Genomic DNA, 18,658 nt, shown 5'->3' on the forward strand with positions numbered 1-18,658 from the left:
GAATTTGCAGAACACACAGAAAATCACTGATCTAGACCATCAACACAGAGCTCACTTAATACTACTGCAGCCTGACTGGGCACACTGTGCGTTGCTAAGAGCCTTCCATCATTTCCAAGATCCACAGTATCTTAATTAGAAGCTCAAAGAAATGTCTGTCCATGGATAGTCCCCCAAATGTGAACACCACTATCATCAACGCAATCGTCTTTCCTTCCCTCCAGCTTCCCACCAAACAATAAACACTGGGAAAAAAACCGCCATTAATGCTGAAGTCAAGCACCTCTAGCATTTATGGTTTCAGATATGGAAAAATTCAAATAAGGCGTCAGAAAAACCAACAGTTAAACTAAGAGCTGGTTTATAGGCCTTCCAGACTTGAACAAAAGTGAAAGAAAACCCCCTGTTCTTAACTGGAACATGGATAAAAAGAATGTTTAATAGAATAGCCAGCGAAAAACACTAGTAACTATAATTTCTTGTATTGTTTTAGGTATCAAAAATAACAAGCAACTATATCAACTGGTATTTGCATCAGGTTTATAGAGCTGATTGACTCACGTGGGTGTCCAGCCACAGCAGCTCTCCAAGGACACTGAAGGCAAAGAAGCCATGGAAGACGGTGATTCTGCAGGGCCATGCCTTTAAGGTATATTTTTCCCTGGGATGTCCATTTTAGACATTCAGGAGAAACAAAAACTTCATGCAGACAAAAAATTCTTAGTGATCACAGCATTTTAGAAAGATAAGAGAACAGTATATACAGAAATCAAACACTGCTGCTTCAGTGTAACAGATACCTTAAAGATCCCTCAAATGTTTAGGAAAGCTAGAGAGGAAAGAAAGCACTATGCCCATTAAAAATAATAATAATAATAGAAGATAATTATAGCTGGCTCCAAATGTTAACAATTTAATAGTTACAGGATCTAAGTACTGTAAATGACTAATGCATGCAGCAAACGTATTCACAACAGCACACAAAACAAAGCCCTTAAAAGTAGATAGCTCTGGGAAAAAAAGGATAAACTGTTTTATAACATAAGCTCTGAAGCACATGACATTGAGAAAGTCTCTGTATTATCTTCCTTTTGTGACTGGCAACAAGAACATCATCTTGATTTGCCAAGGTGGCAAAAGACCAATAAAGCACAATGTGGGAGCTCCAAATACCTGCAACAATAGAGTTGAATAGAGCAACAATGTTGTATCTTTACAAATTGTAGAAGGATGAGAAGCGATGCCTGAATTTTTTCTATCTGCACAAAAAGTCGTAACATGTTTTAGGACAGTCAGCTATACGTAAAGCCAAGGAACGACTGCCGGTAAGTTTAAGTGACTACAAATTGGAATAACAAACAAAAGTATAATTATTTACTATTTTAACAGAAATCTAATTATTTACTATTTGCCACTTTGTGTGCCTACTTTTTACCAGCAATAGCCACAAATACGACTTTAATCCCCGCCCCCTCGCTGTGACTACAAGTTCTACTTTTAATAAACAGTCAGCATTTCTCCCAAATAATTAATGAAATAGGAGCATGGAAATCAATCCACTCACCCAAAAGCATGTCTTGTAAACAAATACTGATTTGCCGCTTATTTTATTCAACTAAAAGAAGCCTTAGTACACGTAACTGAGTAGGCACCGGTTACAGGTTTTAAGCTGCTTGTTAAAAGCGGACATTTCTGCCTCAATCTGTGCATGTTACGGCAAAGACTGGAGTGTGACAGGGTGGGCCCCACCGGCAGGACAGCTCGGCGGCCAGCCCGAGTCTGGAGTGAGCGAGAACACAGAAGCATTTCCTTCTCCAAACATGCCCACATGGAGACCATCACTTATCTTCCTAAACAAACAGCAGCGCAGGTCACTCCTCCTTGCCTCCGGTTAGGCACTTCCCACTGCTGTGGGCTAACGAGCAATGTCCTTACGGCTCAGTGGCAGGGACTCTGGACACCTATTTATCAAACAGGGAATGAACGGAGAAGTCACAGATAGCAGTAGCCTTCTGGCCCTCATTTCCTTTGTGGATGGTCTGCTATTGAGCTAAACGCAGCAGCTCTGCTAGCTAAACTTACAGCATATTTTCTGTTATCAAAACCAGAAATTCTGTTGAGTAATGCTTTCATTCAATTTGCTCACGATGTTCTCTGTTGATGAATGTATCTGATTTCATGTAAATGTGATTAAATAAATCAGACAATGCTAGGCTGTATCAGTCTCAAGAGGTTCTAGTTCAAGATGTGAAATACTTGCCCCAGTAAGCACAACTTGAATTAAACCGTGTGCATTCTGGATTTTTATTACCTTCTTAACCTCAAAAAACCTCTTGTTGCCTCCTTATTTTTGTTAACATGGGTCTAACATCAGAATTACAGATTTTGCATAAACTGCCAGACTGATTCAAAGGCTTTCGTAGTATTTGAGGACTGAAAAGGAAGGGATGGGAAATGAAAAGGGAAAATAAAGAAGACAGAAAAATTCCTGCAAAGTATTTTGACTTATTTAGAGCTCACGGCTCTTGGCACACGGAGGGATCAGGTAACAGGGAAACGAGTGCTGTGGCCAACATTTTCAGATAACAGAAGTCAAAAGGAACAACTCTAAAATCCAGGTCGTTTATAATCAGTTGTCTACACATGATGTTACAGGTCTAATCTTAAGTAGTCTAAGTGTTAAGTCTTCATCTGCTGTGCAGAAGTTCACGTTACACCATTCTCTTTGAGAAAGAAAGGAACATCAGCCAAAGAACACAGTGATCCCAACACCACATATTCCTTGTAAAATAAAAAAGGATTTTTTAAAAAGATACCAGTGGAAATGCAGCATGATTAAGAAAAGGAACTGTGTCTGCAAGTAGCAATGCCACCTGCCTCTGTTGTCCGCACCAAACTCTCATTCTGGAACAAGTAAAATGACTCCTGAAGATGACAAGGTTATCACGTCCAGTACAACTCTTCAACAAAAATTGCTTTCTAGCTTCCAGGTACTAGGGCATCATATGCAAAGGACATGACTGTTTTTCCTGACAGGCACTCACTCTCTATGAAATGAATTTCAGATAGACCACAAAAAACCCCCACGCCTCCTACCACAGATTATCAGTCGCTTCATCTTCATGTTAGGCGCACCTTCTGACAGGAGGCATGGATTTTACCCCTTTATCAATAAGCTCCCAGTCCTCTACTCAGAGAGCACATCAGTAAAGGGATGAAGAATCTCCCAGCCTATGTATTTCTGGGATTAAACACATCTGGAAACGAAGTCCACAGATGAAGCTCTTCCTGCCCGAGGAACAACTGTTGCCACAGAGGCAATGCTGAGTTTGCACTTAACTGACAGATTAAGGCTCACCCATACCCCAAAAAGGGCTTTGTCAAAACCAAATTTTGCATATGAAATGGCAGACAATGCACCAGCTGAATGCTGAAACAGGGAAGCTGTTGGTATCTTCAGCAAGTTAGGGACAACACTAAACTCAGCTTTAAGTAGAACATTATTTTCTCCGATACCATACGCAGAAGCTGCTATTTAATTAAAACTAAGCCGCTTAAGCCATTAAACTGGCAAACGGCTATACCAAATGACTTGTCAGTTGTTAGCATTCAAATAGCAGGAGTTGTTTGTTGTCACACTCAGATGGCAAGCTGCAATGCTAATGCACATTTCCCTATTGGCTCCACAAATCTAAACCACCCAGGCCTGTGAAGTTATTAAAAGTGCTACTGTATATTACTGAGGAATACCTTCTTACCATACCTTTAAAGACACCAATATCATGTACTTTGCTGCAATTTAATTATTTCAACTTCTGCCCTAAAGTATAAGCCACTCCAGTCATTTACTTGCATTTTTAAAAGTAGAACTTATATTAATTCTGGCTTTGAACCCCAAGTTTAATCAAGTTCAGATACAGCCTCCTGATTCAGATCCTGCAGATCTCAGCATCAAAATCTGTAATTAAAAAGCATAACTTACTACAGTAGCAACTTTCCTCTGATCATATGCAGTTTAAAAAAAAGATTTAAAAAATCAATTTTTTATCTCAGGTCAGTAACAGGAAAAGATCATTCCAGCCACGCAGGCAAACTTCAAAGCCACAGAAAGTGAGCATCACTGAAAGGGCCTAAACTGAGACACTCTAGAATGCCCTCTGCTTATCACTAGGATTTGGGTCAAGACAGGGAGCATCAGGCAGAGATGTCTCTGGAATTCAGGCTGGGAGACTCTGCCTCTTGCTCCTCTGCAGTCTTCATTCCCTTCCCCCAAAATGGGAAGGGCAGTCGTGAGAAACTCGAAACAGTTAAACTCACTGAATTTGTTGATCTTTTGACTTCCTATGAGTCATGCTCCTCAACTCTACCACTATGCATATAAAAATCTGCTACAACTCATTAAATAAATATTTCCACTTTGGCTCAGTAAAAGCAGAAGACTCCCACATTAAAGCACCACACAGGTAAAACAATGAAAAATGCTATAATGATTAAAGTTGTCCATTCCAGTGAGTTATAATGCCCACGCTATGGGGCAATCAGTGGTAATACAGCATTATACAGTGACAGATGCCGTATGCATCTTTTTTCCTTCGGTGTGATCTCCAGGAAAGAAGAATATTTCCATTCATCACAGAATGACCTAATGGATGGTGCTGTTCAAATGAATGGTCAGCAAATGCATTTTATATGCTTCTATTTATGTACATTTATTTTTACAGGCTACAATGCAAGCATTGGAACAGCACTTCCACTTTCCTATCCAAGGACTGAAAGACTATCCACATTAATAAGGACTTGCCTTACCCCATGTGCCCTTTTTACATATGGCAAAACTGAGTCATCAGCCTTCTTTTAGGTAGCATGCTTGACACAACAAAAATAAGATGTACGCCTAATTACTAGTACAGTGCATGAAAACAGGAGTGCCCTTTCTGTAAGACAAAGTCTTAAACTAAATTTTCTATCAAAATACAGTGCTTTTTTTAGAGAAGTAAAGTTAATAGATGCCTACAACTACTGAATGAAGTGACGGGATCTCTCTGCGTTTAGTAACAAGCCTTGAAAACCTTAATCTCGTGAGTCGGTAATAACAGTGGAAGAAGTAAAGACGATCTTGGATCTATAATCAATAAGACAAGCTGCTTAAAAGACCTCATCTGAAACAAACGTGTAAACGTCTCACCAAAGCAGAGATGCTGATTTATGGTTAAAAAGTGTAAATGCAGTCCTGTGGTATCAGTTAAGAACGACTTGCGTGTCTCTTTCGCAAGGGCTTAAGGCAAACGGTTTAACACCACCAGAGCACAAACTCCTCACAGAGTCTTTCCCCGAATGCCATTAACACCTCTGCATGTTCTGTGTCCCCTCTAATTCTTTATGGCTTACACCAGTCCTATCACAATTTAAATATATCAAACTCCTTCTCCATTATTGAAGTTAAACGTACAAATGCTGCATTTTTCTCTTGACAAAATCCTGCCAAGATCCCTGACAAGGTCAGTCCTGGCTGTGACACATTCTGCTACCAAAATGAACCAGCTACAAAAGACCCAAAGGCTATACTAACAGACTTAAAAGGATTTTGAGAGCAATATTCCTCCAGATAATACATTAGGACTGGTGTTTAGTAAGTAAAGGGATGATTTAGAAAAGCCAGTGAACGGTACAGTGGCACTAACTGCAGTAAAGCAGAATTATTATTATTATGAAGACTGCAGAGGAGTAAAAAGTCCAGACACTAGAACAAGCCAGGTGAACAGGCAGCTTTACGACAGATGAAATTCAACGCTGACAAACCTGTGCTAATGCCCTGAAGAGTAATCATTTGGATTACTTACCTCCACTGCTGGGCTCTACGCTTCTCGCTAGGTAAGTAAGACGATGGACTAACAAGAACATCCACACCTAGTTAGGATCATACTCCAAACAGTGCAAAATCCCCTCAGATAAACTATCATGATTCACGGCATAAACAACTAAATGATATGATCTGGAAGAACATTCCTATGGCAAATTAATCTACAATGATGCAATACAGAGCTAATTTATTTTTTCCGCTTTTTGGACATCTAGCATACCAGCATGGGTCATTATCGGAGATAAGAGAGTGGACAAGACAGCGCCTTTTTATCCGATACATAATGACTGCACCATTGTTGAGCCCAGGACAAGCAAATAGCCTTAAAAATTCCCATTATTAGCAAAAGAAGGAATTTATGCCACAGATAACTTTGGGAGTAAAATCCCAAGTTATTCTGACACTTTTCCAACACAGCAGTATCTGGAATCTTTCCCCCCACGTCTATATTAATCTACAGGGAAATTAACTGCTACACATTTGGTAATGTAGGGGTTAATTCTGACTGCTGTCGAATGCCCCAAGTCTGTGCTCTGTTCATCAGAGCATTAAATCTGAAAGCTCAAGAGAGTAGGGCAGCCGTGCTGCAAGGGCTATGTTATAAAGTTCTGCATTAAAAATTCATATCGCAGGCTTGCCACAGTACTCTGCTCTGGCTGAAAGGAGAGCTGGCGGGGAAATATTAGACACCCCACTGTCTTTCTGGCAATTGGAGACATTCCTCAACAAACAGCACCTCAGGAAGGGAATGAAAGGGCAAACAAACCGTGAAACAAATCAATGAGTTCAATTATCTCTCTCTCTCAGAAAGGAAACTTTTCATTTTTAAGGCTGTTTCATGAAATCTTTTAATGATGGCCCTGAACATGGATGCTGGGCACTCTGGCTGCAAAACCAGCTGCCTGGCAGTGCTTTTTATTTGTTTTACATGAGACAGAGATTCCCAAACATAGATGGTGAACGCAGAGCAGGGGATAGGAATCTCTCCAAAGAACAACTCTACTTACCCTTTACATTACCCTGACCACGTGGGATAACAGGCTGTAGAAATTGTTTCCACTTCCCCAAAGTGTGTCCAGCAAAGAGTGAATTTAGATTTATCAACATGGTTAGTTACTCCATGGTTAAGGTGTGTGCTCCTCACTGCTGGTTAAGGCTGTGTGTATTTCACAGCGATTTATGGCAACCCAACTGGCAGATGACACCATTCACAATGATGGAAATGGGTGTTATATTTTTATGAAAGCCGTATGCACCCTTCAGCTTATCTGCCTGGTGTAACCTCTGTATTCAGGCAGGTTAATAATCCACATACCGTAAATGGGAAAATACACAGGAAATGAAACATGAGTAAATGTAATTTCTTGAGCAAACCGTGCAAAGAAAGTTACCTGTTTCACTACCCTCCCGGGCAACTCTGCCTAGCACCAACCGTAACAGACAGATTCACTTTTCCCAGTGCTGAATTTTGAATCAAAGGAAGGAAAAGGAAGAAAATGGAAGCCATTGGATAAAAGTTGCCGTGGCACTCCCTGGGTATTATCTTTTCATATATATATATGTATATGAACATATAAGCTTGTTATGGAGTTGGAAATCAGACTAACTTCAACCCAGCAATCCAGGTTATGAGCGGTTCAACCATGAGCTCATCCAGAAGGAGGTGCAGGAGGGCAGGTTTACCATCTAGCAGGTTCCGTCCACAGGGAACTGAAGAGATTTATGCCTGGTAGCCAGCACAAAACAAATTAAGTCCAGACTAGCCTAAAAAGCCTCACAAATAAATAAAATACTCTATCGGGTGGAGAAAAAAAAACACAATTCAACTGAAAGTTCATTAGTTTGAGGGAAGGAATGAAGACAGGTTGTATAGTTGGTGAGCCCAGGTAACCGAAGATCATCCATTACAAGCCACTGAAAAACTGCTACAAAAGATTAGTATCCCTAAGGCAGAGCTTCAGTCAAATTTATTTTTTGTTCAAAATTTGTTACAAACAGGCATTTAAAACTTGCAATCACAATTCAATCAGCTAGGTTTTATTCTGCACATCAAGAAGCTGTATCTAAGCAAAGTAAGGGAAGAAGTTCTTTCTTCTCTCCAGTGATTTGATTTCTTAGTTTTGATTGTTGCTGTAACAGTGTCCCTCCGTGTCCCTGACAAACCTCCCTGCGACTCAATTTCTCAACATGTTAAAAAAATGGGAGGAAAGGCTGTGACAGGCGCAAAATCACAGCCTTTTGCTATGATCTGCCCCTGCAGTAACATGCTAGATAAACATTAAGGGTTAATAATATCAGGCTTACAGGACTGCAAATGCATTTGTTTATTTAATGCTTTACATGAATGCTAATGAAGTTATTAACAGGCCTGCATGTTGTCTATTGTTTTTCTTGGGTTCAGTGTCTGCAGCATACTGCCTTATCCCTTCTGTTCCACGAGCTGGCCAACATCCTGCTTTCCCAAATCCCTGAATTAATGCTCAATCCTGCTTCCTAGCTCCTTATGTTTGGGATTCTTAGTTTCTTATTCAAAGATATTACTTTAAAAAATGCATTCATTAAAACATATTTCTAAAAAAAATTCATCAAAATAATGAGATTTAATTTCATCATGCCAGGTATTTTCTGTGGCATACAAAACTGCAATCCCACATGGCGTTATTGTCTTTTAATTGACATCAGATGATATGTAAATGAGACAATATTTCTTAGGTCCCATTAAGTGATGCCTCCAGGATGATTAGAAGGGGCTGAACGAGCCAGGATGCACGGCTCTGACATCCGCACGTAGCACGGCCAAGCCGCACGCTGACCTGCTCCAAGCTGCAACTGCTTCTCACAAAAGTCTTTGATTTACTAGAAATGCCACTGTTTCTGGGCCACTTCATGAGATAGTCCCTCTAAACGTCCCATGTTGTATCACTGCCAAAACCTCTAAAAGTCTGCAGACCAAAATCCCCTCCTCTCCTGCGACCAGGGCATGGGGCAGACACAGAGGTGCAAGTGCTGAGGGTGACTCCTGCACCTGATGCCAGCAGAGACGCTTCCCTCCCAGCTCTGCTTCTGCCATAGGCATCGAGGATAAGGGTTAAAATGGAAGTCAAAGATTTACACGGGAGTGGGCAGGAGAAATAACCGCCGGAAGTGTTAAAGTCCTTGTGAAGGCAGCAGGGATGACCCGTACAGCAATGCAGCTGTAGGATTTCATTCTGCAGCCTTTACCCTGCGTAACATGAACGCCCCAAAGTTCCTGACGTCAGCAGTACTAATATAGGCAGTACGAAACAGAAATACTTTTTTATTTTTAAAGCAACTGGGGAGAGGATAATGTCTGTTTTTGTAGTAAGGTGGCTTCTAGCTGTGGCGTCGTAGTAACATTTTAAGGCAGGCAGGGACGGGATCAGACAGATTTGGGTATACATTCAATGAGATGCTGACAAACCTGCCTAATGAGGCAACAGCACAGGGATACTTTTATGAAGGTTGTGCCAGATATGGCCACTGACAGTGACAGTACACATCTTCCTGTTCCTGGAAGAGGCAAACAATAAAATGAAAGCACTGAATGAATGTGAAAGCTGTCTGTATGAAACAACGGGGCACACGGGGGAGCAGGTCCACCAGCTCTCATGGCAAACGCATGGCTTTCCAAAGGGAAAGAAGATAAAGGCAGAAGCAAGAGACCATTTTTCAGGATACAGGCTTCTGGTGCTTGGGACCTTACAAAGTTTCCTCAACTTCCACTCTCATTCAGGACAGCCATCTCTTTCCATTAAATGAGGGAGCACAACAAACACTACATGACTCATTTTTTCGCCTGCGCTGTCATCGCGTGGGAGTGGGAAAAACAGCTGGAATCCATCTACAGAGCATAGGGAGAGTTTCAAAGAAAACCTACACATTAAACACGTGGCTAGGTAGAGACAACTACTGCAGTAACTGCCAGTTTAACTTAGAGCCTGATGGAGAGCTTTGCTTTGCGATTGGAAATAAGTAACCCTGCATACTATACAGGGCAGGTCCTGATTGAAAACAGATGAACCATTTGTTTCTGATGATTCAAGGATTTATCCTGATTGCCTTCCCCATGATCCCAGCCCAGCTGTAGCTGTGCTGAAGGAGCCACGGCAGAACCACGTGCCCTCCTTGCTTTCATGGACAAGATCTCACAAGGAAGTGGTACTGTACCAAAAAAGCTCTGTTGCTTTGCTACTTGCTTTCAAAAAAAAAAAAAAAGAGACTATTATAATCTGTAGACATACATGAAAGGGCTGCGTGAAAACCAAGGTCAGCTGACTGGGACACAGAGGCCCAAGGACCTTTCCTATGCTTGCGGGCATAAGTGCCTTTGCGAGAAGTGTAATCCTTCCCTGTAACTCGCTCCTCTTCTTCCTCACAGAGCTCTCCCAGGCATGTTACACAGTTTAGCTGTTACAGATAAAATGAGCTACCACGGCAAGATGGCTCAAAAAATTGGATTGCCCTTTTGTCGGACTCGCAGGGAAAGCCAGTTCTGGCTGGCACACTGGGACTGCAGGAACAGGCTCGTGGTCCCTCTGCCCAGTGGACTAAGACAGCTTGCAATAGCCTGAAGAGGTTTGGCTGCAGCAAGTGTAAGTGAGAACAGACGGGACAAGGATGCTTCTGCCCCTTGTGATTTCATACAGACCCATGCATCAAGGATGCTGCAGCCTCCTCCACATGGTTTCACGCCCAGGAAGGAACCACAGTTCCAGCCATGGTCAGGATGACCAACTGCATGGCTGGCACAGCAGCCTAAGACCCTTTGATGCAGTACTTTGCATTTATTTAAAGATTTCCACCTAAGGATCTCATGTCAACCCAAGGTTATAGATAACAGGGTGACGACTAGAATATGCTGGAATACCCTACAGCTACTTTTTTCTACTTTGGCCTGTTAAATAATAACGCCAGCTTCTAGGCTATACTAGAAAAAGGAACTGAACAGTTTCGCTTGAGGTTAAAAACCAAACAAACAAACAAAAAAAACAACCCTGAAAGGACCGAGGGCACTTCTGTGCTGTCAAAAAGTTTCATTAACTAATTGCAAGCCTTACAAGTCTAACAAAAGAGACAATGCAGCCCAGCTACAGCATTAACTTCTACAAACTCTAAATGCTCCATTTATGTGGAGTTCTCAGAAATGCACCCTTTGAAATAATAATAATAAAATATTTTTGCCAGTTCGTGGTTTATGATTGTCATGTCTGAAAATATTTCTAGACTCCGGCCAAGATCAGACTTGTTGGCTTTGAGCATTATACTCACTCCTCACGCCTCAGTTTCCCTACCCAAAAGTCAAGGCAACATTTCAAAACAAGCACTCAGCATTTCACCAAGGCAAGTGTTTCGCGGTAGCACTGTAATACACTCCCCACAGCATACTACCTTGCAACTTCTCTGGTTTGACTGTAGGCTGAACTAGAAATTTGACAAAAAAGGCTCTTTTGCACACGGGCTTGCAAGCTCTATTTCACACAAGAGCTTTAGATCAAAATAAGCAGCAGATCTCCAAAGTATTTTCATTCATCTTCATTTCTAGGTTTTTAAGAAAAATATTCCTGTTACATAGTGACTTTCAGCCTGCTGAGCTTTGCATAAGGCACAGTTAAAACTTCTAACAACTACCTCAAATAGAGAAAGCTCTGTCTGCATTTTACAAAGACATTCGATTTTTCTTCCCTTTTTTACCTCATTTTTTAAGAAAAAAATTAGTTCTCTGCAGCATCTTCCCTGGTTTCTCATCCCCCATTACCACTGCTCCTGGGGTTTCACTGATGGCAGTATGACTAGGAAATTTAAGAGAAAAAAGCTGTAAGAGATATGGCCTCTGAAGTTCTCCACCTCCTGTTTTTAGGGAAATCACTTTAAATACAGCAATAATTCCAGAGACGAGCATTAGAAGTTAATGACTCATCAAAAGAACAGGAAATAGGAAACTTTAAGACCTTAAAGGCACAGCAAATAGAAGCTATTTCATGTCATGTACAGCACAACCACCCTAACTACAGTATTTCATGCTCAATGGGGGGAAGCAGCTTTGGAGACCATCTATCACAGTAATTATGTGACGCTGGAGGGAGCATGACTTTATTTTTTATTCAGTTTGACCCTGAGCACCGTCAAAATGGAAGACTACAAACATTTGAGAAGTGATATATTGGTACCAGCCAGCACTTAAACAAGAAAGATTTGTTTAAAAAATTAAAGTAAATAATTCACAGGCCAAATTCAATTCTCGCTATATATTGGGAACTCTTCCCCTGAAGTCCAAGTTAACTGAAATTTGCCCCGATGTAACAGAAGATTTCCCCTGAATACTTGAACTCCAATTCTGTCCCGTAACTTCAGGCAGAAATAATTCCTCATGAATTCTCTAACTACCGGTCCCTCTGTCCTTAAGCCCAGTCCTACACTTCTTCCACACAGAAAGCCACACCTTCACAATTTTATTTTAGACCGATGCCTGAAGAACACATCTGTTTGATAACGAGTAAGGAAGAGGAGCACCCTTCACCCAAACAGCCAAAAACCACAGGCATCCCCCTTTGTCACTGTATTTTTGGCATATAATCCATGAAACCTCCTCCTCTCCCCACAAGCGGAGACTCCAGTGCCTTGCACTTGTGTGCAGGTAACGTGAGGAGCTGTTGAGCTCCCCGCGGTCCCTCCCCAGCAGCTCTCCTGCCTGCCTCTGCCCCAGCACTCCCCATCTGTCACCCACCTCTGACTTTGTGCAGATTACTTGAGGATTTATTTTCAAGCAGGATATAGGGATGAAAACAGGCATTACTTTGTCCTCCCACTCCTGAGCTTCTACCTATTTGTTTCATTAACTTCTTTTACGTTGTCATGATATCATGCTGTAAGCTCTTTAGGGCAGAGATGGCCTTTGTAAGAGATACGTGCACCGTGCCCACCCCGGTAGCCGCAGCATCGCAGACCAGGGTCTGTCACCACTGCAAGAAAAGAAGTATTAAATACCGATACTGAAATCCTGTCAGTCACCTTCACAGATTCAGGCCCCAAAACAATAAAAAACTCTCCTTTTTGTAAAGCAGGGACTGCCAGCTCGCAGACCACACTTTCATCAACCACACTCTGTTCATTTCCAGATTTAGTTTTCATTAAAATGCAGTCCAGGATTAAAATAAATCAGCTGGATCTATACGGTGGAGTAATTTGCAATATTGCACCAGTGCACAGTCTTAATGACGCTACACCAATATGCCCTCTGTGTTGTCCTTAGCTGTGTTGCCAAAAAAGATAATAATCAGTCTAATCTATGAAAGGGCAACAATCTCTGCTTGGTATACTGGAAGGCAAAATATTTTTCTACAAGTTATTGGAAGTAGTTGTTTTAGGTTGACTCCTCTAGTAAATATGAAAACCTCCTCCTCCACTGCATTTTCTATGCATACGCTACTTTTAGAAGAACATAATGTCTGCATCTTTCAGAAAACCACATGGGTAACAAAACTGGTAGCAGAGCGCTTTGACTGACAACTTTAACCTAAACATCTTTTGCCTTGTGTTGTTTATGAAGGCTTTTTATTGCAGAAGGGGGGGCAGTACCTAAAATCCTCACAAGACTACTTAACATTTACTGGTGAAAACGTAGCATTTCAGTGAAATTCTATATTTTCTTTCATCAAAGGCAGGGAGCCCCAGCCCACATGTTAACAGTAATGTAACAAGCCAACTATATGTGCTACAAGGGAAGATCCTTTTCCAATTAGAATTCATTTAGGCTGGGGGAGAGGCGGGGTCAGAGCAAAAAGGTGGCTCTGGAGTTGATCTAAAACTGGAATTCGACCATTCTGGCTGGGAGCCTTAAGAGCTCAGCTGGGAATCCCAAACACTTGCTCAGACTCTGGAGTGAACCAGAAGTGAAAGAGCAGCGCTAGCAAGGAGAACAGTTTGTCCCCAGAAAATGAAGGAAATGCATACAAGAATGATTCTTTTTCCACAGAGGAGGAAGAAAAAAAAAACAGTCTGTTGCACTAGGAAAAAAAAACCCCAACATTCTTTAATTTTCCTGAAACTCAAGTCTGAGTTTGCCTTTCAGTTCCAGCTCCGATAGAATCTCCAGATCAAGCTCATTAGTGTTGTTTAAATCCAGGTTTGCTGATAGAAACATGTGGGACAGCAAACAAAATCAGTATCAGGCCTCGAGAGAGGATGTGCCTCTTTAATTGAAAAAGGCAGAGTAATCATTCATTTATTTAACCCAGAGATGATTATAATCTGAAAACCTTGAAATCCTCTTACACAACAACTGTTTTGGCAAGCCCTTCTGTGTTCCAACAAATATTAAACTGTGCTTGCCATTTGTCTAAGGAATCTTGTATTAATAAACATGAAGAAGAACACTTTTACCTCCCACACTCAATGACAGAAGAAAACAAAGACCAGCTGTATTCATCAATGGATCCTTGTTCTGCACATAAAGGCTAATTACATTTTACTTCAAGCCTACACATGGAAAACTTTGCTGCTGCCATCTTGTCAAATTCAGCTTCTGATATTCCAGCTGACAGACTGCAATGACTGCACATAATATACTTCTTTTTGCCATTAACACCTTCAGCGCCCCGCTCGCAGGGTATCTGCGGGGCGCAGGGGCCAGGGGAAGGGGCAGAGGCAGCACCGCCGCCCCCGCTGTATGCCCGGTACCTGCTCGCTGGCGGAGGGAACGGGGGGGTTTAGAGACTGGGATGACAGCAGCTAATTTGACCGAAGATTTTAATCTCAGCAACTGATCCCATTTAAAGTTGCCTTGCTACCATCAAGTTCAGATGGTACCTCTGTAGCTCAGTTCACACATACTGCTTTGAACAGGGACGTTTTGAAAAGACAAACAAACAAGTTGACGTAATGATCCCCAACTTTAAGATCACAACAACCAGTCACCAGGACAAGATCCAGACTCCTTCATGCTGATACTGAACACTCCTTACCGTGTATTTCTTTGCTGCTTTTTTTTTTTTTTTGTTTCAAATATTTTCAAAGTTACAAACAGTTGAAAGACAGCTTTACTCCAAAACTGAAAAATCTTAAAAGCACTGTTAACTTTAAAAAATTGACAATTATATTTTTTTTTCCTGAAGGCAATCCAATTCATCTGCATCAAATAAGCGTCTGTAAAACTAACAATTCTGGCCTAAGATAAAAATCACATGTTTTTAAAACATAAAATTAAAATTGGCAATACAAGTAGCTTTTCAGACTTAGATCAAAAGAGGGTTTCTTCTTAGAAAAGAATCAAACTGTCTTTCACCGTTTTTATTGGTGTTTTTTCAACATTTCTCCCAGCTTTTACAATTAAAAGAGATGACTCAATTTCACTGTCTACATTCCGTTCGCTTTTCATGTTTTTCTAGATTTCCATATTGCAAAATTTGGACTACAAACACCACAGATGACTGTTGTTATGCAAGAACTATTCGTGCCATAAATATCAAAAACAATGATAAAATATTTCTGCTGTTATTAGGTCCTACAAGTTTGTTTTACATTAGTTTGGGAGATAAAGTACATATTTAATGTCTGCTTCAGGATTCAGCTCCACGATGGCTATATTCTACGGACAGCCTTCATAATCATTCTGCTGCAGAACACAATAAACTTCTTGTTACTGCAGATGCTACTAATTTTATGTAATTGTCTATATATTAGGTATGAATCATATTCAGGATCATATGAAAATATTTCCACCCGAATGCCTCTGAAAGAAACACAAATGCAAACAAACATTTTAGAGTACATCTTTTGCTCAATATAAGATAAATTACAGTACTTAGGGAAATAGTATTAAAAAATGAAGCAAACACTCTGCAAATAAAAACATTACAAAGGGTGAGGGGTTATTAGGTTCAGTGCCTACAACCACTGAGCCCTCATCTCTGACTGTTCCCGCAGAAGCAACTGCAAGACAAAATAACACCAACAGAGCTGCCAGCATCAGTTATGTGCAGGAAAAAAAAGTACAAAGGCGACTTGCAGTAATTTAAGGCTTCATCAGAAACACCATCATTAGTATGCATCTCTTACAGAAGGATGAAATCAATGAGGGAACAAAAATACTTTTGATCACCTTATATGGAACTGACAGGAAACTGGACTTACAGAGCAAAACCAAAATTTACTGAAAAGATTATCCTGAATGATGTAAAAGGTGTTTCAAGTCCAAGTGCTGATTCTTAACTGCTATGGACTGAATTTTGTAAGCTCCAGGCTCCCCATGTACTCAGTGGGGAATCGGATCCTCAACTCTCACAGAACCACATGCTAAGAAATTAAAACTTGTTGCCAATTCGACTGTTTTTGAAAAACCTGTACTATCTAGACTGCCATGAGCCATACCAGAAAGCACTTACAGACAAAAACAAGAGCATGTCATTCCTCCCACCAAGCCGAGTTTCTGTTGCCCCAGCACGGAGACTGCCAACAGCCTTCCTTTACCATTTCTCTTGGACCAGAAAGGGTGGTAAGGGCAGGAGAGAGGGCTTTCCTCTCCATTCACCCGATCACCTGCCCACTTGGAAGCGGAGGTGAAGCTGGGTCTCTGTGGGACGCAGGCAGTGGGCACAGGGCTGTGACGTGCATTTTCCAACCCTCTGCCCTTACAGCAGGCCAGGGACACCCATCTGAAATGGCTGCTTCTTTCCCATCCCATTTCCAGACACAGAAACGATTCTTTGGGCTTAAAACTGCTGATCGTGAGAATTCCTGCTCATTACTAACTTTCCTTAAATATGAAGGGTTCAAAGAAAAACAGTAGAAGTCTCTCCCTTTTTTGTTGTTTCCTGCCTGCACGGATGGTTAATAAAGCCAGGGGATAATTGAAAACAGGAGCCATTAAGAAGACAAGGATATATATTTTTGAGACTACCTTCGTGTTCTACTTGAAACCAAGAAAAACCTGCCAAAAATGCTACTCTCTCTAATTTAGGGTGAATTTAACAGAGTGATGACTGCTACCCCAAAAGCAGAAAGAACCAGGGTGCCTAACAGTGAAACAGAAATCCTTTACTAAACTAAACTTCATTTTCACCAAGATTGGAAGATCACAGTAAGTATCTTATATTTTATTTAGAAATAGGGCAATTTCAGAAATAAGAGATATATAGTAGATGCAGCACCTGAGAATGAAACCAGGAATGAAGCAGCATGTGTGCCAGGAAAAGCGTCTTGGTGGGTGGAAGAAAATATGAAAACTAATAATCTCTCTATAGGAGGCCAAATTATGACCATGTTTTTCAACAAATTTGGACTCCTGAACCTCTTCCATCTCGTCTGTCTCCAACAGACAGATGCAAAACAAAAAAGCAGTGATACCCTGAAGGAAGACATAGAAAGAAAACAGTGAAATCTTACTTTGCAGTAGTTTCTTCATCGTATTTTGTTTTCAGATCAAATAGTTCTGTTCTGGTTTTTTCCAAGGCTAAAAGGCATAAACATGAAGCATTACAGCACTGTAACAGCAGTGAAAAGCAAAAAGACTACTTGTTTTTCTTTTATTCAGCCATAAATAAAACTACACCTCCTGATGAAAAATTCCTTGCTTCATCTTTCTACCTAGGCAAACCATTATAACTTAGAAAAAACATACCTTTTGTTTTTTCAAAATTTCTTATGGTATTTCTTTTACAATGCAAAAGTTCCCAGTTTCTGCTTAAAAAAGCTAGACATCACTAATTTCTTATCAGGCTGACTAAAGTGCTTATCCATTTGAAATACTTATTGCAGTAATTTAGTGAATAAAATTTCTTGTGTTCTCACAGTAAATAAAACCAAATGTGGCCTGACCTGGAATCTGTAAGTACGCAGAGATGAAAATGAATGGCAAGCAAGTCATAGCAACAGGCAAGACACACTAATAGAGACTCGGTTCATACTGAACCCAGATCACTACATGTATTTATCATAGTTCAGAAATGCGTGAAACCAGAGCAAAACACAACATGGAGGAGAAGTTCCACAGCCTGCTTTAATTGCAGCGATGCTCTAATGCTGTACGCGCTTCCTGCTTGGCCTTGTCCACTGTATTTACCAACAGACTGGCTGCAGCACAGGCATTCACTTAAGGTGTGAAGCCCAAAAGAAGCTCCGATTCACAAAGCACTTTCAAGCTCTGTTGGATCTCTCTGCACTTGCAAGAGCTGGTTCACACACAGTCCTGATACATTTAATGATCTCTATCCTCTCACCTCCAGCCTGATCATTGGTATAGATCAGAATAGCGATGCCAAACCTGTTTGCAAAGCTTGAACTTTGTGTTCGGCTTCTTCCAGCTTCGAAGCTGTTGACATCTGTGTCTCCTGCAATTTTCTACAAAGGGAAGAAAAGAGGCGAGAACAGAGCTTATAATCACGTTAAACAACTTATTTGTATTGTGCAAATTTGGAAGATAGAGTGATTAAATATCTCAACTGTAATCAGACAACTGACAACACCACACAGACTACAAGGTGCTTCAATGGGACCCATAAATCATGTCACATTGCAATACTGTTCATACTTTGCAGTCTCACTTATTAAAATTTTAACAGTGTAGCCACCTCATAACATAAGCTGTGAACATTATACAAGAGTCGACTGCTATATAAATGACAACTTTAGTGGAAGGTTTTCTTGAGCATAATTTGTTTTGGAAATGTCACACACATTAAGAAAATTGTCATCAAGCACCCTCTGTTGTACAAAGTTAGTACAAAAAGAATGATACATTTCCATTTTACTGTCATAATGAAGAAATTTGTTGCCATAACTGAT

At 40.8% G+C, this 18,658-nt stretch overlaps 1 protein-coding gene across 19 annotated transcripts in view; it reads right to left on the reverse strand.

The window, feature by feature from the left end:
- CUX1 (cut like homeobox 1) overlaps positions 1-18,658 on the reverse strand; it is a 283,415-nt gene that overhangs the window by 119,080 nt on the left and 145,677 nt on the right. For all 19 annotated transcript variants that reach the window (XM_075113244.1, XM_075113243.1, XM_075113236.1 and 16 more), the window contains exons 7-8: positions 18,138-18,214; positions 17,261-17,327 (exon numbers count right to left, since the gene is read on the reverse strand). In XM_075113244.1, the coding sequence (XP_074969345.1) occupies positions 17,261-17,327; positions 18,138-18,214 (144 nt within the window). The remainder of the gene's footprint in view (positions 1-17,260; positions 17,328-18,137; positions 18,215-18,658) is intronic.

The sequence above is a fragment of the Phalacrocorax aristotelis genome, chromosome 18, assembly GCF_949628215.1.
Source record: "Phalacrocorax aristotelis chromosome 18, bGulAri2.1, whole genome shotgun sequence".
Classification (NCBI taxonomy): domain Eukaryota; kingdom Metazoa; phylum Chordata; class Aves; order Suliformes; family Phalacrocoracidae; genus Phalacrocorax; species Phalacrocorax aristotelis.